General features: G+C 34.1%; 1 protein-coding gene across 3 annotated transcripts in view; it reads left to right on the top strand.

The window, feature by feature from the left end:
* FBXW7 (F-box and WD repeat domain containing 7) overlaps positions 1 to 23,003 on the top strand; it is a 206,451-nt gene that overhangs the window by 167,299 nt on the left and 16,149 nt on the right. For 2 of the 3 annotated variants that reach the window (XM_065877185.1, XM_065877187.1), the window contains 3 exons: positions 9,603 to 9,685; positions 12,663 to 12,804; positions 22,271 to 22,405. In XM_065877185.1, coding sequence (XP_065733257.1) covers positions 9,603 to 9,685; positions 12,663 to 12,804; positions 22,271 to 22,405 — 360 coding nt within the window. Of the gene's footprint in view, positions 1 to 6,725; positions 7,185 to 9,602; positions 9,686 to 12,662; positions 12,805 to 22,270; positions 22,406 to 23,003 lie in introns of those variants that run through there. The other variant, XM_065877186.1, reaches the window with a different exon arrangement.

Here is a 23,003-nt window from a genome sequence, read left to right as displayed (position 1 = left end):
TAAAGACACATATTAGCCCTAAAATGGAAGAATGAGTCATGGCAGGAAGTACTTTTGAAGAAACCATTACTAGTAAGTTAAAGACTATTTTAACTGTAGTATTAAGTGTTTGAATTAGGAGATAATAGTATTAAAAAGGTTATTCCCTAATGAGCCTTATAAAAACTAGTGACTGCTGGAAGTCTTATAGATACTGTCAATCCTTCAAGTTAATGATTGTGGCATTTCCACATATATCTTAGGTCCACAGATGATAATTTCCTTCTATCTCCTCAACATCTACCAAACTTCTGTCTTTTAAATTTAGAAGCAAGATCGTATGTTTTATGAAATCTCAGACTAGTTAAATGATTTCTCCATTTTCTGACTTCTTACACTAACCAATTTGGCACTTGATATCCAGTCAAATATTGTTCTCTATTAGTCTCTTGTCTTGCCAGTTGGATTTTAAGTATCTTAGGGGTGCAGGGTTATTGCAATGTTTTTATTTGACTTCAGTAGCATTTTGCAGATAGTGGGTGATTTTTTCTTAATTGATTGATTTCATTTAAGCTAACTCTTTCTCTCAGTTTCTGTTACCTTTTCCCCAATTACCATGTCTTTGCCTCAGATTCCCAAGTGTAGCAGAAGCATAGTTACATAGACCTGGATATTCATTCCATGAACTGAATAAATAAAGATTTAGTTGTGGTTTGCATATTTAATTGATATTTGCAATTAATATGCATATATTGCAATATATATTTGCAAAATATAACACTTTTTTCCTTCTTTAGTAATGTCTGATTTTTTTAGCTGGACTTGAGCCCTCACATAGCTAATGCAAATCAGTTAAAAGTAGTGAACCTGGGACCTGAGCCTACGCCTCTAAAATAACTGTATGACCCTGAGCAAGAAAATTCTCTACCTTACCTTTCTCACCTGTAAGTAATAGTTATTATTTTATAGGGGCACCTCTGTGTTTTCACAATGACTCTGTGGCCTAGGTTGGTAAGGTAAATGGTATTACCACCACATTTAAGAGAAAACTGGAACTCATCATGGTCAAATAACCCCTACCGAGGTTAACACTCTAGTAATGGCGTAACTGTTGTTTAAACTCAGAATTCTCCAATTCCAAAACTTAGGTTCATTCCACAAATGAAGGAGAATTAGATTAGGTGATTTCCAAGATCCCTTCTAGTTCTACAGTCAATGGCTTCCTGCTATTAGTGGTTTTTTTGTTGATTCAGTGGATATAACTTTTTTACTTCTTAACCTTTATCTCTTTTCTCAAAGCTTTTTAGTCATGACTAGTAGCTAGTATAAGAAATTAATTTCAGAATTTTAAGCAGTGCTTAAAATGAAAGGTTATTTTAATATTAAAATACAAGGTTGATATACCACATCTATAGGAAATTTTTCTCAAGCCAGGTAAATATATTTGAACATTACAAACAGCAGCAGTAAATATCCAGTTGGATAAAGAAAGAAGAGCAAATGTGGTTCTAAGCAATACATGGAAGGAAAATTGATTTCATTCTTTCTCCATGTTAATTAAATTCATTCCTGGGTCATATTTGCTGTTTTATTTTTCTTGAACTTAACCTTTTAAAAAATAGTTTCCCATGATATTTTTCTTTACTGAAGGGATTACTACAAAAAATTTATAATAAAAATTTGAGAGGAAACTCCTAGGTATGAATTCAAGATGCTTACTGGTAGTTTATTTTGGATTCTAAGCATGAGATTTAAAGATTAATTGCTTCTAGATAATTCAGGATAAACTCCAGAGTGATTAACCAACTTTGTCAAATTATTGCAGATGTTGCTTGTCTACAAAGAAGTATTGTAAGTAATGTTTTGGTATGTGTAGTAAGTCTCTGACAGCTCTATAACAATATAAATTTTAGAAGAGCAAACAAACAGAGCTCCCATCTTCATTATTTTCTTGTGTGCCTGTGATAAATAGAACTCTTAACTTGCATTATTGTGTGAAATTCTATATGTGTCTATATTTATTTATTGGTAGATACATATATTTGTGCATGTTTATCAGATCAGTAATTTGGCCCAAATTAAGAGATGAAAAAAACCTTTATCTTGAATCAATATTGTAATTTGTGTCAAATCTTCAGGGGCTGCATTTTTATAAAGAAAGTTATAAATATTTTAAATATCAGGAATAAGAAAAAAAATTTTAAGTACCACTCCTACAATCATAGTTATCTTAAATTTTTTTAAAACAGTCTAAGCTGTGATACTTTGATTTGCATTTTGATTTACTGAGGTTAGGATTTTGTATATTATTATAAGCATCCCCCTCACTTCCCAACAAGTGTATTTTAAACAAAGTTGTTATATATTACAATACTTAGTGTTTGGGATATTTTCTAATACAGTAGTATTTTAATATTTGTTTCCTTGGATGGTAATTTCAAACTAAATCTGGCTTACCTTGTTTCGTTTTACATATTCTCAAAATTTTTTTGAACTAATTTCAGTGTGAGTTCTAAGAATCAGATGTGTATATGTATCACCCTATTCTCTGTCTTAAATTGAGCATAAATTCAATGGAGGAAAAAAAGTTTTTAAAATTATGTACTATCCTGTGCCTGACGCATAGTTAGTGTAAATAAATGCTTAATGAATGAATAAATGTGAAAATAGCTTATTGATCAATACTGCCACCTACTTGTATTAGGGAAAATGTAGGTGCTGGGCATACATCCTATTTTAATAGATAATACCTGTGATAGAACAGGTTTATTAACTTGCCAATTTCCGTTGTGAACCTTTTAATAAGAACTTGCACCCCAGAAACCTGATGACTGTGGGTTAGTGAGATTTCAAGTTTGTTTCAACCTCAACATGCTTGCCATTCCTTTCTTTGATGTTGAAATCCCAAACTGTCTCTAATCTAAATTCTGTGCTCAGGGCAAGACAGCTAACTGTGCTAGGTGGTTTTCTTATTGTAACATCAGAGTAAAGAATGTTGTCATAATAGTAATGAAGAAAATCACTGACATACAAATATAAACACATTATCCTACTACTATAAAATGGAAATAAAATTTTAAATGTTGGCAAAGTAATGCAAAGAACCAATAGTATTTATAGTATCATCAACTAATTATAATACAACAGTTGGACTTTTAGCACTAAGTATAATTTAGTACTAGTTATATATTTATGCTTTAGAAAAATGATGCCATGGTTGCTACTACTTACTTGTATGGCCAGTGATTCAAAACTATTAATTATTTGTTATATATCATTTTTCTGCTATGTCTTAGAAAGCTGTGAACCTTTGAGTGGTAGGGGAGAGGGATGTATAAAAATTACAATGAGGTATGGTAAGTGCAATGGAAGAATATATTTAAAATGGAAATAATGAACTCTGAGAGTCAAGGTGAGGAAAAGTACTCTATTAACGACTCCTTCCTCTGTCGACACCATGTATAAGATACATACTTCTCTGAAGACACATGATACATGAAGACTGTTTTACTGTTTGTATGTTTCTCACTATTTACATGTAGATTGTTTTTTGTTTCTGCCCATAACCACAGCTTGCTCTTCTGAAAACATAGTCATCCCCACCAATTGCTTAGAAAGAGCCGTTTCTCTTATACTTGCTCACAAGTTAATCATTCTACTGCTACTGTTTCCCAGAGGCTTACACTCTGGGGCAGTACATCTTCATATCTTTGTGCTGTTTTTCAGTTTTCAAGCTACTGCTCTCATGCATTCCTCATACACCTAGCTCAATGGAGTTGTGATGAAATGAGCACTGAGTCTGAATTAGCAGATAGGCTATAATCTAAGGACTTCATTGTTAGTCACTCCCTTACTAATAGATTTTCAGCAAGGTTTATAGCACGTCAGTCAGCACAAGAAATAATTCTTTATAGAATGGGAAATTCATTGCTTAGCTGATATTACGTGAAGATTTAGTTTATTGTAGTGAAAATGATATTGAATACACTGAGATATTAATTCTAAAAATGTGGATGAGAAACACAAGTATTTTCTTAGCTATCATGATTAACTAGCTTTTTCAGTGAACTTAGTAGCTAACATTCTAGCATAAAGCATAAAATACTTTTTTTGGTAAACTTATTTAACATAGATTATGGACTGACCTCAGTTTTACAATGTTTCTGTCTACCACAGGGATAAGATAGATAAAGATTCACACACAAAGCCTTTTTCAGTCATATTACTAAAAACCTTAAATCTCTGAATAAAGTTTTAAATGTTTGTATTTTAGCCAAGACTCCCAGAAACAGGAATTTGAGAATGATTTCATTTGCTTTGTTCATATATAGATTATGATGAAAATAATATAATAGATCACAATTTTCATTCCTAGTACTTTAGAGAATATTGAAAATCATTCAATTTTATTCTGTTAATTTGAAATCTACTTAGAGACTTGGTTGACTAGCTTTGCTTAAATTCTTTCTTCGCAATTCAAATTAACATTATAAACAAGATATTAGGGAGAATTGTTTAATTATCTGGAAAAATTAAGTCTGTGAGTATTTGTAAGCATACACATTCTCACTTAAAGGATAAACAAACTAATGAAAATCATTTCCAAGTGGGAACCATGGTAGATGGGTGAGTGGGGGTGTTGGAGAGTCTTCTCAGTGTTTACTTTTTGCATATCATTTTGATTTTTGAGCCAGATAAATATTTTACCTGTTTAAAAATAAAATATGAATACACATACCTACATATAAACATACATTTGTGGGAATCAGGTTTTCCTGTAACTTCATAGCCATACATAGGAGCCATATGACCAGAAGAGCATTCCGTTGAATGTACAAAGTTAAGATATTTTCTTCTTCAATTATCCTAGATTTTGAGACGGCATTCCTGGTTTATTAAAGTTGGTCAGTGTCCTCAACTGAGTAGACTTAATTTGAAAAGGTTAGTTCAACTAGAGGTAGGACATGATTTCAATTGAAGTCAAGGTATATACCAGTATGTGACTGGTAGGTAGTCTTTTTGTCCTCCGACAAGCTTTAGAGGAAATTTCAGGTGTTCATTTTACAATTAGTTTCTTCAGACAGCCCAGAATGGCGGGAGGAGGTATCTTTTTTTTTTTTTTTAAATCCTGCATGCTCTGAAGCTCTAATAAAAGGGTTTATGGGTCTGTTCCTAACATTTGGGATTTTTTTTCCTAAGAGTAAGAGATTTCTTTTTAAAAGGAACTTTCCTTTGAAGTAAGCTAATTGTTTATTTAGAAAACTAACTTTTGCTGGGTACATGTACATATTGTTTCTGAGGGTAAGAATTAGTTTAAGAGCCAGGAAGGGGATTTTTTTTTTTTAAAAGATAATATGTAGACTATAACTTCCAGGAGAAGACCCAAGATGTACATTTTCATAAAATTTTAGATTATCTTATTTATGTTTTAAAGTAAAAGACAGGAGGGAGACGCAAGAGGGAGGAGATATGGGGATATATGTATATGTATAGCTGATTCACTTTGTTATAAAGCAGAAACTAACACACCATTGTAAAGCAGTTATACTCCAATAAAGATGTTTAAAAAAAAGTAAGACATTATACTGACTTAATGTCTTAATTAAAAAGGTAAACATTTATTTTTAAAATTATACTACTTTATGCAGTATTTAGAATCATTTTTCTAACAAAAGTCATTTATTACCATAGCAGAGAGTATTAAAATGTAGTAAGTCAAAATAGTATTTTTTTTTTCCTGAAGAAACTTTTTAAGTACTTAAGTAACTATAGGCACACAGTTTGCTTGTAATAAAGAACATTAATGGGGAGGGTAGGAGTTAATTAGGCCTTTAATAATGGGCCTTTCTAGTCCAAGGAATCTTATAATTGCCTCTGAAGCTGGTTTTGTAGCAAGTTGAGTGATGAAATATCTAGATTTGCGTAGTAGTCATTCTAAGAAAAAGGTTGCCTTCAGGCAAACTTTAGTACCTTTATTATTCTATAACTTTTTAATGATAAGCAGTACACATTGTGAAAGTAAGTTTGGAGGTAGAAATCCAGTGCCTCCTGTTTACTCAACAGTAAATGAACAAATAATTATAAGACTCTCCAATGAGCACAGTTTTTGCTCTCTTGGGAGAAACAGAACCTTTCAGCCAGACTTTATATACTTAGTTTGTTAATCATAAAAAGATATTCTCATGATTAGTAAGGATTGGCAGTGTGTGGTAATTTTCTTGAAGACTATGTTTTAAATGAATGGAACGGGAAAGCAAAGGGAATATTTACATTAAATCTTAATATAAGAAATACACAGATTGAAGTATAACTTATTACATAATTTCTGCAAATGTCGTATGCTCCAAACTGGTTTACCTTTTTGTAAATTGCCCCAAAGAATATCTAATTCCTCCCATTGGAATTGCCCATTTTGGACCGTCCAAGCTACTTGAAAAACCTAACCCAGGACTGACTGCAATAGGGTAGCAGTTAGTGAAAATAGACTGCTTTGCTTCCGTTGGGAGGACCATATGAAAATATATTCCATTTTCAAAATGTTTCTGAAAGGACTTATTTGCGGAAACGATGCTTGCCATTTAAAACTCTTCAAAAATGCAGGTTTTACAAAATACAAAAATAACCTCCTGAAAGTTTGAAAGGGGAGAGAGGGAGCTGTGGTATGGGGGCGGTCTCCTTCATTGCCCACCTCCTCCCTCTGTTCAGCGCGCTGTGTGCTTACGGGTTCCCTGGAGCGGATCACCATGTAATTGATGTGCAGTCTGCATTGCTGAATCCTGGACTGCACCATTCTGTGTTCAAGGGAAGATGTAATCTGATCCCTCTGCTGCTGAGGGAGGAATCTGTTCAGTCCAGGCTTTGACAGGGCATAGTCTCCTCCAATAATCTTCTCGGTTCTCTCTCATTATTCCCTTGAGTTCTCCTCAGTCAAGCTGCATGTATGTATGTGTGTCCCAAGAAGCGGTTTGATACTGAGCTGCATTTGCCTCTACTGTGGAGTTTTGTTGCCGGTTCTGCTCCCTAATCTTCCTTTTCTGACGTGCCTGAGCATGTCCACATTAGAATCTGTGACATACCTACCTGAAAAAGGTTTATATTGTCAGAGACTGCCAAGCAGCCGGACACACGGGGGCACAGAATCACTGAAGGGGAAAAATCCAGAAAATATGGGTTTCTACGGCACACTAAAAATGATTTTTTACAAAGTAAGTAAGCTGTTTTCTTCCTGTGTTGTATGATTGTGTGTGTGTGCCTGCCTGGGAAGGAAAATCTGTATCATCAGAGATGGCTGCAGTATCCTCTAATTTTGGTGGGTGGCTGGATGTCTGATATTCTGTTTTATATCATGAATGTAAGCAAATAATGGAAAGACAACATAAACTGGAAAAAGCTTTACATTTAAAATAAAATGTACATTTTAATGTGAGAATTTTCCTCTAAAAATATATTCAGACTTTAGAAATGTGGCTCCGTTAAATGCTGACCTGGAAATACTCTATCCTTAGTTAGCTTTTAGTGAACCTTTTGCCTTTAATTTTTCTATACCTTGTATATAGGTTTTTCTTTTTTCTTTAGTTGCCTCTCTTAAAGTCTAGAATTGCTAGAATATTGGGGATTTATATTTAAAGAGGTTATATTTACTTTCTGTACCCTTTCAAAATTGCAGGATTGATTTTTGGTTCTAAAGTCGGTATTTTCAGTAAACAATATAATATTTAAAAGACATATAGTCATACAGAAAGTGCTTTATTTTCTAAAATATTCTAAATTTAAAAATCCTTTCACAGCAGTTCCCTTGATATGAATTTCAGGCATTTTTATTCATTGAAGGGATTTCTAAGATGGAAATAAAGTTTGCTTTAGTGGCAAATGGCATTTGCACCAATGTATTTACAAGATACCCAGGGAAGTTCTGAAAGCCAGTATTACAAACTTAATTACAGTGAATATCAAAGTTTATCATAACAACTTTGAAAATGAGGGTTTGTGGAAGTTATAAAAAAATAGATTTTTAAGGTAATCTGTACTGACTGACCTTCCTGATGGATACATTTGTGTGTATGTGTACATGTGTGTCTATAATTTATATATATGCAAGCATGTGGCTACCTATGTATTAAAGTATTTATTTTTGCCTTTTATTAAAATTATTTGGAGAAAGAAAATAATGGGTTTTGAGAGAAATCACCTTAAAACAATGTTATGAGCACAGAAACTTCTGAAAGGTTGAAATAAGACCAATTCTGTTTCTGTCGGTATTTCATGAACTAAGGTATAAATTGTGGATGAGCTTGTCATATGCTCACCTCTCACCTCTAACGTTGTAAGATTATCCCTGTGTTTTAGAATACTTTCTTCATGATGATAAAAACAGTCTTTATTACCCAGAGTGTGGTTCAAAAAGCTTTTAGAGTCTTGTTGCTTCTCTCTGGTATTTACAGTGTGGCATGCTGTGTTATGACGTTCCCATGTGAGGAATAGGTAAGAAAATAAGGCTGCTGCAAAGCAAGGGTTTTTACCTTTTTACAAAAATGAGGGTAACTTTCCATCACTCTGGGATTCCCCCGCTCCCATCATTTTCAATGATACAGTAATTAATTAGCAGACACAAATCTTAGAGGGGTTGCTGAAATAGAGAAAGTTGAATCTTCTCAGATCTTATTTTATAGTTTTATAACATATCTATAGTAAGATGACCTCAGTTAACCAATAGTAAAATATAAAAATATATATTTCAGTATTAATGACGACAAAATATAATTCTGAATATATTTACAATATTACATACCTGTATAGCATAATAAAATACTTTAAAACTACAGATGTCGGGTATACCTTACAAAGATGCATAACTCATTCTTTTTAAATCTTTCTGTTTTTCTTGTTGGTTTTCAAGTTAGAATATTTTGTCCTGAGTGAGTATCTGTCAGTAGAGCTATGTATTCTGTGTAAAATATCAATTGATGGCTTTTTTCCTACCGTTATTATACCATCTCCAGATTTCCCTCTTATTATGGACTTACTTTTTTGTACTGTCTTCATTGCCCATATTCATTGCTTTATGCCTTATCATAATTACTTTTCAAGAGTATTTTATTTACATTATTCTCCTTACCCTTTTATAATAATGTGTTTTAAATTCAGTGACTATTACTTCCATTCTGATTTTGAAATTTTGAATTTGTTGTTTATCTTTCTTAAAATATGTTTTTAAAGGAAAATGTAAATCACTAAGAACAGTATATTAAATATGGTTCTTTTCTGTGTGGGTTAACATGACATGTTCCTCTGTGTTGGTTCTTAAACTAGAAAATGTGAAAGGTATAGTACTCTCAAGGAATATATACGATGGATATCAATTTTTAAATCACCATACACTGTTCTTCTGGACAAATATTAGGGGGGAAAATTCACCTTTCCAGTCTTGTAAAGAGTAAAACAAAGTAGAACTAATAGAAGAAAGTATGAAACATTTATTTTCTATATGGATTAACTATGCCTAATTAACATTGCGGGCATATGAAAACTTAAGAATTTTTTCAGTATTACTGATGCTAACATTAAGATTTGATAGTTGGACAGGTGATTTTTTTTAAACATATCTCATTTGTTTTACCTTATAGATGAAAAGAAAGTTGGACCATGGTTCTGAGGTCCGCTCTTTTTCTTTGGGAAAGAAACCATGCAAAGTCTCAGAATATACAAGGTAATATTAAGTATAATAATTCATTCTCTCATGATTCTCATGTTTCGTTAAAGAGTTGATGATTCTGTCACTAATACTGTTGACTGTTTTAACACATTTTGAGATCACTGAAAGTTGAGAAACATACATTTTAAATAAGAAGAAGAATGACTACCACTGTGGCTTTATATTACTAATACATTGAAGTAAGTAAGACACAAGCAGAAGTTCTCTTATCTACAAAATTTTTAAATCATAATTTTTAAGGAATTCTAAAAAGTAAATCCTAAAATATGGATATGAGCAAATGTATCTTGTTACTATAGCAACAGCTGTTCTAGGGTGGATAGTTATATATGCATAACTGAAGATACATTTGTTAGCAGTGAAATAGACCGCACAATTACTAACTGAATCTTATTTCATGAGATTACTATGTTAGAAACCCCCTTTATTTGCTTCGTAAGTCTTATGTTTTTAACACATACATTTCTACACCAGTAGAATAGTTTCCATAACAACTAAATACAACTGTACTTTTGTTTCCTGCACCATTCCATCATTTTTGGATTTTGCATCAGTATAAAACTTTTCCCACTCTCACGCTAATTAGGCTAACTTAAGCACAATATCTATTACCCAGCTAATTAAAAATGGCTTTGGATGTCATTTGGAATGTGGTATTTTAAAATTTAAATGACAAAAGCATCTTAAGGCTTTTATGGGGGGTCTTTTTTGCATAACTGTCACTTCTTCAAATAACTGATTGAAAGTTACAGAAACCATAAGAACTTCATTATGGTGACATTTCTTTTTTTTCCCCCTCAATATTTTGATTTAGATTTATTTTTACTCTTCAAGATACAATAAAATAACATTGCTCAGACATAAGTTTATGTGATTGAACATTGTTACAGATTGCATCTCTTTTTTCCAGGGAACCAGTTTATACTTTTACTTCATTCAGTTGTGGAAAATATTTCTTTCAGATGCTCTTTGGTGAAACTGAGAAATCATAATAATTAGAGTAGTTTTATATACAAAAATGATACAAAAGAGAAAAATAAAGCTATTTCTTGGTTACTCAGGAAATGCTTTTTGTGTGATTTTCCCATGTTAACTGTTCCCTTCCTCCCTCTTATGTAGGCTTTGCCTTTTGACAATTTCACTGTGTTTTGGCACTTCCGCCAGAGGGTGTGGAGTGATAGACAAGTGAAACTATTCACTTCATTTTTGTTTTTTTTCTTCTAATCTTGATAAACTGTTTCTTGGATGAGAAAGTTGAGTTTAATGTTTAAAATGTGCTGTTTTTTTTAATGTATAGATTTCAGTTAACCATATAATTTTGGTCTTCAATTAATATGGCTAATGCCAGGGCAAAAGTATTAAATGGTTCAGTTGTTTTTAAGGCAGTTTATAAATGACTGCTGAATTTTTACCACAGAACACATTTTAGTAAAATTTTTCTTTAGTTGCCGACTTTTTTATTGAGAAAGTACCTGCACAGGTGAAAGTTTTATTTTTAGCCTTTTAACACACAGTCTTACTAAAGCAAACCAGACAGCGTATTGATTGCCGTGTCTTTTTGGAGACTTGATCAGTGTATTTTTGATGTTCTTTAATTTTGTTGAAAGATTTTCTAATAATAAGATGAAACTATGATTTTTCATCATTTTTGTTAGAAAATTTAAGTTATAATCACATCTTATTTCATTTCAGAGAAGAAAATAGAGCTTACCTTTGAAATTTGATAAAAGAAAAATAGATTTAGTTGTTGAATGTTAGAGACCATCTTAGATGTATAATGCTAAAAGATTTAAAGGTGGTAGATATGAAGATTTTTCTGTATTATCTGGTGACTGAGATGTATTTTTAAGCAACATAATGAGATATGCTGGATAGAAAAGATTTGGAGTTGTTTCATTAGTAATTTTTCAGAGCTTGATAGTTAACTGTTAGGATATAATTTATATGTTCTTTGGATTTAAAACACTTTACTGTCATAGCTCAATAAAATGAAGATTATTTTACAAACACGGTTTGTTACCTGAATCTTTCTGCTCCTTTTTTTCCACCTGTCTCTAAGATAGAGATGTTCAGTACTTACCTCGAGCTTAACTAATTTAATTAGGCATTGAAATTAGAAAGCAAAGTTTAGTATACTAATAACATAGCTCTAACTACTTTTTCTGCTATTAGGCATTTTTAGGAGAGTTGAACAATTTTAGAGATAGATCATCTCTTATTTTACTAGTGGCAGAATTAATTGAATTTCAGGTTTGTGGTGTTTTTTTTTTTTAACTGTCTCAAAATTTAAATTACTGGCTAAAAGTATTTAGCCAAAATGATCTCATTTTACAGTATTTAATTTTGCGTATAATAAGTTCTACCTACCTACCTGTTTGAGTAAACACATTTCTAATCAAGGCTTATTCCTGTTAAATATTATTTAGACTAAGCTTAATCATAGCAATAGAAATTAGAGAGGAATAGACAAATATTATAAACAACTTAAAAGGCATCTGGGCCAAACTTAAGGAATAATGTGACTAGTGAAATGTCTAAAACATTTAACAGACTACTGCTACATATGATTTTTTTAAAAGCATTAATAATCTCACACCCCTTTTTGTGAAAGAAATTTAAACTTTTGTTTAATTATGATGATGAAGACCAGACATAGGCAAGTGGAACCTGAATCTTCTAAGCAAATATTTTAACATTATTTGTATGTTACCAACAACTTACAGTTTTGCCATAGAGATTCTGTCATTTGGTTGCAATTAGCTGTGCCGGGATAAAAACAGGTGGTTATATAGGAGGGAGGAAACTTACTCTACAATAGCAGAATAGGTTTTGTGCATCCTTGGTCTCTGGGAACAAGCAAATAAATAGTTTGATGTTTGAAATACGCCGTGTCATCCCATTCTTATTGAACTAGAGCCCATTGTTCTTAATAAATATCTGTCTTTGCCTCCACTCTTGTATTTTCTTGTAGTACTGCTGGCCTCGTACCATGTTCAGCAACACCGACAACTTTTGGAGACCTGAGAGCAGCCAATGGCCAAGGGCAACAACGACGCCGAATTACATCTGTCCAACCACCTACAGGCCTCCAGGAGTGGCTGAAAATGTTTCAGGTGACATGTCTAAACACAGTACTTGAAATGCTTCACTTATTTGCTGCAAAAAATAAGGGATTATTCAGCCATGAAAAGGAACATGCTACACCATGGATGAACCTTGAAAACCTTATGCTAAGTAAAAGAAGCCAGACACAAAAGGCCACATAATGTATGATTATATGAAATATCCAGAACAGGAAAATCCATAGAGACAGAAAGGAGATTAGTGATTGAGGTGATGTTAGGAGGGCAGGTTGGGACTAACTGCCGATAGGTATGGGGCTTCTTTTGGGGGTGATGGAAGTTTTCTGGAATTGGATAGTGGTGATGGTTGCACAGCAAGATGGGTGTGCTGGGAACTATTGAAGTGTACACTTAAATGGTGAATTTTATGTTTGTGAAGAACATCTCAATTAAAAATGTTATTAAAAATAAGGGAACTCACTTTAATTTTTAGGTATATTAATCAAGAGGGTCCAGTGCTTGTTTTGTGTAAGTGTGCATTTGCATTGTTTATTGCTTTTTAGATAATAAGGCCTTTCTTTTTCTCCTTATGTTTGGGTTTCTGGTATTACTGAATGTACTTGTTTTCTAAACTGCACTGTTTGGAAGTTAAGCATTGTAAGAACTCTGCCTATTAGTCACTAGTGGTAACTTATCCATCAGTGTTACCCTCGTAGCCTCCAAGAGTTGATGCAGCTTCTTTCCATCAGTGCCATGCTTGTGTGTGGCTTATTGTGCTCAAAATTCTGATTACTATATTTTACTAGCATTTAAAGTTTTGGGAATTTTACCGGGAAGTTTGGCTACAACCGAACCTTGAATCTTATGAATTTTATAACTCATGATAGTGATATTAAATTGATTTATCTCTTCTTCTAGTGAGATAACACATAGAAGTCAAGTATTTAGCAAAGTAGTTGGCATCAATTAAACATTTGGTTAATTATTCCTTGTAAATAGTAAATAATATAAAGTATGTAAAGTGAAGGTATCTCTGATACTAGCCACTGTACTAATGTAAAATGAATATATTTCCTTACCTCTGGCTACTTTATTGATGGTATTTTATGAATGCATAGGGGAATAATGGTTGAAAAAGAAGATATTTCATAGATTTTATATGATATTTCGTATTTTTATGGTGTCCGTTTATATAAATCCCAATATTTTAAATACCTGGGCAATAACTAAGTAAATGTCCCAGTTTTTTTCTTCTGGAGCTGGAAAACTCACTTGAAGCAATGTTTATTTAAAATGGATTTTTAAAATTGTTTTCTACCCTTCAGGTGATTTCAGAGAAATTAGGATAACTTCATTTTTCGATTGATAACTGAAAGGTTAGAGCAGCACGTCTCGACAGGGGGCAAATTTTCCCTTGGTTGAAACATTTTTAGTTCTTACAACTGCCTGGGTCGGGGGTAGGACACTGCTGGTACCTGATGGGTAGAGCCAGTGTAAGGAACAGCCAGCCTCCCCCAACACAAAGTTATCCAGCCCAAAATATCAATTGCTGAGGTTGAGAATCTATGGCTTCGAGGCATAAAAGTTATACTTCACTGTTACAATAATGTTATGAACCACTACAATTACAAAGATTTTGTGTTTTATTTTCACAGTCATTTGTTAATTAAACTTACCTTTTCTTAAGGATCATTCCCTCCCCTCATCTGAGTTCTTTTATCTTAGGTTCATGATTTTTTAATTTTATTTTAATTTTTTCCTACACATGCCCTCAGAATTCTAAATTATTTGTCACATCCTTTTTTTTTTTTTTTTTTTTTTTTTTTGTGGTACGCGGGCCTCTCACCATTGTGGCCTTTCCTGTTGCGGAGCACAGGCTCCAGACGCGCAGGCTCAGCGGCCGTGGCTCACGGGCCCAGCCGCTCCACGGCAGGTGGGATCTTCCCGGACCGGGGCACGAACCCGTGTCCCCTGCATCGGCAGGCGGACTCTCAACCACTGCACCACCAGGGAAGCCCCTGTCACATCCTTTTAAAAAGAGATGTATCCCACCAATTAGAGGTGAAAATAGAACTCAGACACTTACAAAGCCTAAAAAAAATGCTTTAAAGCCTTGCATCATCTCTGATTAAGCCAAGGAGGCAGGAATATGGGTGTGGATTGTCATGCTCACACGCACGTGTAGTGTGAGCAGCACAGCACTTGAGAGTATGCAGAGGCTGATTTCATATCGTTTTTAGAGGAAAGTACCAACATGATGGAAAATTACACTATTAGTAATAGTTTTATCATCATTGTAGACAGCCTCCAAAATGTTTACTTTATATGCAAAGCTTTATTTCTTATCAGAAGGTAGTCTAGACTGAGATTTATTTTGTATGTGGTATGGACCTATTTTTTTTCAATGTTTCAGAGGCCCAGAATATTCTTTGCTAGCCATTTAGGGTTTTTTTTTTTACCAGTTTTAAGAGAACTATCTCAAATACTGATATATAGTAGGGGGCATTTGTGCTCTATTTTGCAGTGAGGGTGTTTTAGGGAGTCCTTTGTACAATGTTGGCTTGTTTATTAGCTCACTCATGCTTTTCTTAATGAAACGTCCTCGTGTTACCACATACTGTATGTCATCAAATCTGAGATACCATAGATTATTAGATGCCTCCCAAATTTAGAAATGTTAATTGTAATTTTAAAAACTTGTTTTTTTTAGAATTAATGATATTCAGTAAACTATATTAGGCTAGCTTTTGTCCTATAAAAAGGCCCATTTGATCACTTTTCATAGGAGAAGTAGAAAACTTGTTCTCAGTTAATAGGAATAACATAGAATTATCCCTGCAGGTGTAGTACTATATTTTTTTTTTCACATAAGTATTCTGTAGCAAAGAAGTTTACTAGCAACAGAAGGTCAGCTAGAGGGGTAGATCAAGACCTTAATCCTTTGAGTACCATTTCTGCCTTGACACCCCCAAGACCTCATTGTGGTACACTGCCCTTAATTTTTAGGGCTGGTGCCAAACTAACTAGAAATGAATCCTTTGCCTAAAGGCTTACAATGCTTTAATGCTTAACTTGTAGAGAGAGATAATTTCATAGTAAAGTGGGGGAGTCATGAGTTGACCTACGTGGTATACTTGAGGGGCAATTAAACTGGCATGATTTCTACAGATGTGCTATGGGGGCATTTAATGATGACTTTTCTGTGGCATAACAAGCAAAATGGGAGAGCTTGTCCCCTTACTGTTCTGCTATTGCTCCTAAGATGGTGATACAGCATTGTTTCGGTCCAGCTCCATCTATTCTGACAAAGTACTCTGTACTCAATTTATAAATTGAATGAGAACAAATGATACACCATTTTAGGAAAAGGGAAGCTGAAACAGAATGCCACTCTAAAATAGAAGTGCCAATTAAAAACAAAACTAAAAAAAAAAAAAAAACAAATTTTGTACTGTTTGAATTTTCAGTTGCCCTTGATTCTGCTTTTTTTGGCAGCCCCAGGTTGATGCTTTCAGATTGTTAATTTGGGGGAAGAGGATTGGTCACTTTTTTATTTTGTTTATGTCATTTGAGTGTTAATATATAGTTTTTCACTTGCAAATAGTAGACTAGGTAAAGACACCAATAACATTAACATTCTCTGATGTTGAAACTGATACTCAGAGGTATCCTGATATAATGAGAAGCACTTTGACTTAGAAGAAAAAGCTCTTAGTACAAATTCTGGCTTTCCCTCTTAATAACTGGGTAATTTCATTGATATTATGTAACTACTTTTGCCTGTGTTCTTATCCTCTGTAAAATAGATATAACACTAAAAAGTTGTCGAAAGGGAGAAAACATGTAAATGTGCTTAAAGCTGTTCTTGGAAATACAGTGGAAACTCAATAAATGTTAGTTTCCTCTCTTGGTTAAGAAATAGCCTTTGTGAACCTCAGTTTTCTCAGGTGTTAAAAGAAGCTATTAACACTAGCTTCATGCAAATGTCATCAGATTAACATTATTAGCATTATTTTAATCAAAGCATATTTGTATTGTATGAAAACTATGAATGTACTTTGAAAATGCCTGTTATACTCCATAATATTTTTTGAATGATAAAGTAGAAAATACTTCTGTGTTTTGAAATTAAAAGTGGAGTAAAAACTATTCCTTTGAAGGACTTAATCAAGTTTTATGGTAACACTTAGAAATTGTACATGTTTTCTAACTTATTTGGATCTCTTTTATTTGCTAGCCAACGACATGTTAAAACAGCAAGGTACCAAAAGAAAATGAATTCGGTAATACTTTGCCATTGTATTTGAAACAGTATGATCAAGAAGCCCTGTTGGGTGAGGAAGAGTTAAAGAAAGTCGTGTATTTAGCCAGAGAAGACTAAGGGAAAAATGTTGTTTCTGTCTAACGTTTTAAAGACTTTTGTATAAAAGTAGAATCAGACTGATTCTTGGTTTCTTCAGCAAACAAAACCTGGATCATATTCTTTGAGTCAGATTTTGGTGTAAGTTGAACTTAACAATTTGAACTGACCCAGAGTAGAATGGGAGCTAGTAAGTCTCCACTCCTGGAACTGTTCAAACAGACTAAGTAACCATCTTCTGGAGGTACTAGAGAAGTGAGTTCTTTACCACATGAAATGCAGGTGCTAGACTGCCTAAAGTCATAAAATATATATATCTGAATGAGATACCACCAGGGATCATCCAGACTAATAACCACTGCTGGTTTGTGAATCATCCGCATCAATACGGGATGAGTTGGTTATTTAAAGCATAAACTGCCCTCAGCCCCACCATGACCACTGAATCAGACTCTTTGATGGTGGGCTGGAGGACTCCATGATTGTTGCACCACTCAGACAGCACTTGGGAACCCCTGGTCTGGCCAAGCCCCTCATTATACAGGTGGGGTCTCTGAGACGCAGACTAATTAAGGGGCTTCCCTGCAGTTCCACAGTGAGTTTACTGGTGAAACCTTGGCCCCTGATTACGGTTCAGTGCTCCTTCTACTCTTCTCTACTACCTTCAGGTATTCTCTGATTACCTGAAATCAAATACCGCTTCCATGGGGAATTTTCAAGTTTGCATTTGTAATTTTGTCCACAAATTAAATTTTGTTTATCTTGATTCTTTCTGATTTTGGAATGTTTTTCCTATCCCTTTCAATGTGTTCCCAGTAACTTTACCATGAAAGACCAAAGGAAAGTGCTTTTTTCTTTTCCAGAAGAACTACTTTTCAGAGCAGAAATAAAATAATTATCAGAATTTCCAGCACTTTTTCAGATAAAGAAACTAAAGCCTGCAGAGGTAAATTGTAACCTAATTAGTGGCAGTTATCTTCTCCAAAAGTTGTGTTTCCTGATCCCCAATTCGGTATTCTTTCCTCTAGTCCTCATTAAAGATTGGTGTGGGTTCAACAATCCACACCAATAATAATAAAATATTATTTTATTTTAATATAGTCATTAACTGCAAGGTTTTCAAGTTAATACATCCTTCCCTTGCTGTTAAACCATGTATGTATCAAAACTGGGAACCAGTCTTGGAACCAGACTAAGCAAGCAAGTCCCAGTGATACCATCAGGTACATAGATTAGAAACTTTCTCAAGAAAGAGGTTTTTTTGTTTGTTTTTCTTGTGTTTTTTTTGTTTTTGCGGTACGCGGGCCTCTCACTGTTGTGGCCTCTCCCGTTGCGGAGCACAGGCTCCGGACGCGCAGGCTCAGCGGCCATGGCTCACGGGCCCAGCCGCTCCGCGGCATGTGGGATCTTCCCGGACCGGGGCACGAACCCGCGTCCCCTGCATCGGCAGGCGGACTCTCAACCACTGCACCACCAGGGAAGCCTGAGAAAGAGTTTTAAGATAGCATTGGTGCAGTATTTCCTGACTCTTTGGGGATTCATTCATTTATTCAACAAATATTTACTGAGTATCTGTCAGGTGCTAGGCCCTAATTTGGATCTGGGATACAGTAATTAACAAAACAGACAAAACCCTTTTTTGGAGAACTTAACTCTAGTCAGGAAAGGGAGGGGGTTGGGGGATTTCAAACTGGTTTGAAGTTTTAGAAAATTGCACAGAGAAGGTCTCAGAGAAGGAGGTAGGGAAGTAAAGCATGTGGGTGTCTAGGGAAAGAATAGTCCAGGGATCAGCAAGTGAAAAGGCTCTGAAGCAGAGCATGCTGGGTGTGTTTGAGGCACAGAAAGAGTATCTATGGCTAAAGAAGAGTAAGCAAGGGAAAGGAATAGGAAATTAGAACCTTGTAGGCCAACCTGAAAACTTTGGTTTTTACTTGGAGTGAAGTGGGAAGCCATTGGAGGGCTTCAAGCAGAAGAGTGAGTGAGTGACTTTTAGCACGGTCACTCTGACTGCTTTGTGGAGAACAGAACTAGGAGGGCAAAGGTGGGAAGCTGGGAGACTCGGTAAGAGGTTATAGGAATAACCCAGGTGAGAGACAATAGTAGCTTAGACCAATGTAGTAATAGTCAGATTCTGGGTATATTTTGAATTTTAAGGCCTTAGAATTCACTGATGGATCAGAACTATCTGATGGTGAAAGTAAGAGAGTTGGGGATGACTCCAGAGCTTTGGGCCTGAACAAACTAATATAATAAGAGTTACATCTTACTGAAATAGGGAAGATTGTGGACATGCATATTTGAAGAGAAAGGTCATGGATATAGTTGCTGTTACATACCCAAGAATACATGTTGAATAAGCAATTTTATAAACAGGTCTGGAGTTCAGGAAAGAAATCCAGGCTGGAGAGAGAAAAGCTAGGGACTACATGGTCCAGACCTTTGCTGGAGCCATCTAAGAGATGTGACTTAAAGTAATTGGACTGTCAAATATGTATGGTCAGTGAAAACAGTCTCATTTACTTTATAGATTACAGCTTGTTACTAATCTTTGTCAGTTGTATACTTTTCAGTAAAATGTCACAAAGTAACATCTGCTGAATATATGTATAATTCAAATTGAAATATAATTTAAATTTTATTTAACTTGTTAAATATTATCTTAAAACAGAATAAAAATATTGTTTAAAGTCTTAGAGGCATTTTGCTCTATGGGCATAATTTTCATCATGGACTTTGCCTTAAATATATAGAAGTTTCTGACACAGTTTCTAACATTTATCTAAGATCTGAATTGTTTATCTTCTGTTCTGGCTTTTTTCGTTCTATACTCCAGCCCCTAAAATCCTGGAAAGGATATTTTTTCATCTGTTAGCAGTTATATACCATGTATTGATACTGTTTTTCTATTCCTTCCTTTTTTAAACACTGTAATAATATGTTAACTGAAAAAAACCAAAACATGAAACTTGTATAGTATATTAACCTTTAATTAGAAATATTCATAATAGTTATAATTTATATAGAATAGTAATATATTAAATTATATAGAATATAAATTATAATTAATATAAATAGTAATATGTTAAAAGATGTTTCACTTTTTACCATAGAAGATCACATACCTTTATTTAACCATAAATATTTCCAAATATTTCCAAAAATATCTGTAAAGCTGGCATTCATATATGCAAAGGAGATTAAAAAGTTTACATTAAAATTATTCTATCAAGTGTCTTAATTAAAGCTGCATTTTAATCAAGTCAGCATAGTTATCCATCACCCAGAATGGGCATGTTTTTATACTAGTGCATGAATTCTTATAATGTAGATGGAGAGGAACAGCATATTATAAAAACCCACCTCAAATCCTGTGAGGAATATAAATCAGTAACTCAGAGTTTATAGTACTGGTACTGTCAGGGATGAGTGGCGATTGATCAGCATGAGTTTTGTCAAAGAGGTATTAAGTTTTGAACCAGGATTTGAAGCTATGTGAGGGAAATGGAGTGAAATAAACTTCAGATCAACTGCTTTTAATTGGTCATGTGTGTGCATATACATGTATATGAGTATTTTTAACTTCTATGTATAAATCCTCACCCTAACCAAAAAGGATACACAGTGAGTACTCAAGGAGAATGTTCTGGGTATATGTATGTGTCAAAGTAAAAAGAAAGGACACAGCTTATTAGAGCCTCTGTTTCCTCATATTTGATGGTAAAATGAGGATATTCTCCAGGGTTTTTATTGATGATTAAGTGAGATATACATATATAGTAGTACTGTGGAAATACTACTGAAATGTTTGCTAGTATTAGTGTAGTCTACACTTTATGATAGGAAAGAAGAGATGAGATTTCATTGTAGATTCTGATAAATATTTTAAGAAATACTTTAAAAAGTATTGATATTCTGAATAAGGCTTCCAGTATCTCAGTTTTCAACTATTATCTATTTCACATGTTACAAAATCCAGGTTCCTAGTTTGAGCAAGAAAGGGAATGTCAAAATCCAGATCTTTCTAGCTCCAAACCTCACCTATTGTTCTCTCTTCTCCCACTTCCAAAGTGGACATAATAATTCACAAAGGTACTATATCAGCTTGCTCAAGGATGTTTTTTCACCTAAGTGTTTCAAGGTTATTTAAATGTTTTACTTGATTTTTGTGAGGGGAGGTCCTAACATTTTAAATGATTCATGTGGCGTTTTAGTTTCTCCTTTTAAGAATCATGGCATTTCTGTGCAGGTGTTCCACACTGGGGAAACAAACCCCTTAGTATGGTTTAAAGGAGCTCATATTTTTGAGGTATAATTGTTTTTGTTTTTCCATAGCATATACTTTATTTCTTACCCTCTTTTAGCCTTTGTTCATATTCTAATTTTACTACTAAGTCAGCTACCATTTTCTGTTGTTTTCTTTTCTTTTTTTTTTTGCGGTACGCGCGCCTCTCACTGTTGTGGCCTCTCCCGTTGCGGAGCACAGGCTCCGGACATGCAGGCTCAGCGGCCATGGCTCACGGGCCCAGCTGCTCCGCGGCATGTGGGATCTTCCCGGACCGGGGCACGAATCTGTGTCCCCTGCATCGGCAGGCGGACTCTCAACCACTGCGCCACCAGGGAAGCCCTTGTTTGCTGTCTTTTATTTGAAATTATTTTCACATAGCAAATCAAAGCCCTTTTAATTTGTAGAAGACACTTGTTAGATGTACAGTCTATCCAGTTATTAATTTTTCTCTAGTTGATGCTGCCAGTCTCAGATGAGTGCCTTACTAAAACCATCAAGTTTTATGGTGCCCACTAGAAAGAAAGGGAAGAAAGGAAAATCATCTGTCAAAATTCATTTACTTAGTGGCCCAAACCGATGTTGCTGAATAAAATTTTGGTTTCTCAACCAGTATCTTGGTGGTAGATGAACGAACATATAACAATTATAATAATACAATGCAAAAATATTTTCTGTCTATCAAACCTAAAAAAAACTTTTAACACAATAAAGGTAGCTAATAAACTTGATGAGACTAAATGATTGTCACTTCAGTGCCTTCTGTAAGCAGCCACTTTTTATGTTGTGTGTGGATGTGGATTTTCCTTTATGAGTTTATAATTTGAGACATTTATTAAAATAATAGATAAAAATTTCTAATTCCTCTTTGATAGAGCTGGAGTGGACCAGAGAAATTGCTTGCTTTAGATGAACTTATTGATAGTTGTGAACCAACACAAGTAAAACATATGATGCAAGTGATAGAACCCCAGTTTCAGCGAGACTTCATTTCCTTGCTCCCTAAAGAGGTAAGGATTATCAATTATATTCTTCATTAGTGCTATTTGAAAATATAAATCAACAGCTACCATCTTTAGACACTGTCATGCTAATTATGGTATTCAGTATTGTCAGTTTAACACTCTTAATTAGTATTACAGGGGGCTGTAAATGATAAGGTGCTGTGACTTAATATAATTTTCAGATTAAATTATACTTACAGACTAAGTGTCTTCTTTCCATCACTGGAATAAGTCATATGTGAGACTAAGCTATTGAGTTTCGTTAATTTGACTGTTTCTTTACCAAGATTTTTTCCTAGGTTATTTGAAGTCCAACCTTGGACTTCAAGTCTTGGTATGTTCATTTATAGTTGTAGATTTTTTTAAATTCTGATTTTATTAAAACAGCAATATTTTTTTTCTTATTTTGTTTTTTGTTTATCCTAAGTCCCTTCAAGACTAATAGTTTCATGATTCTATTGGATAGTAGTTCTCAGTGACTTACATTATGTAATTATTTTGAAGTGTATGGAATTTCACACGTACGTCGTCTTCTATAAATCTTTCCCCTTTCTGCCGCATCACACACACACACACAATCACAGATTTCCCATACCAGTTACAT

The sequence above is a fragment of the Phocoena phocoena genome, chromosome 5 (assembly GCF_963924675.1).
Source record: "Phocoena phocoena chromosome 5, mPhoPho1.1, whole genome shotgun sequence".
Classification (NCBI taxonomy): Eukaryota; Metazoa; Chordata; class Mammalia; order Artiodactyla; family Phocoenidae; genus Phocoena; species Phocoena phocoena.
Note: the sequence above shows the minus strand (reverse complement) of the source record. Positions and strands in the feature narration are given on the sequence as shown.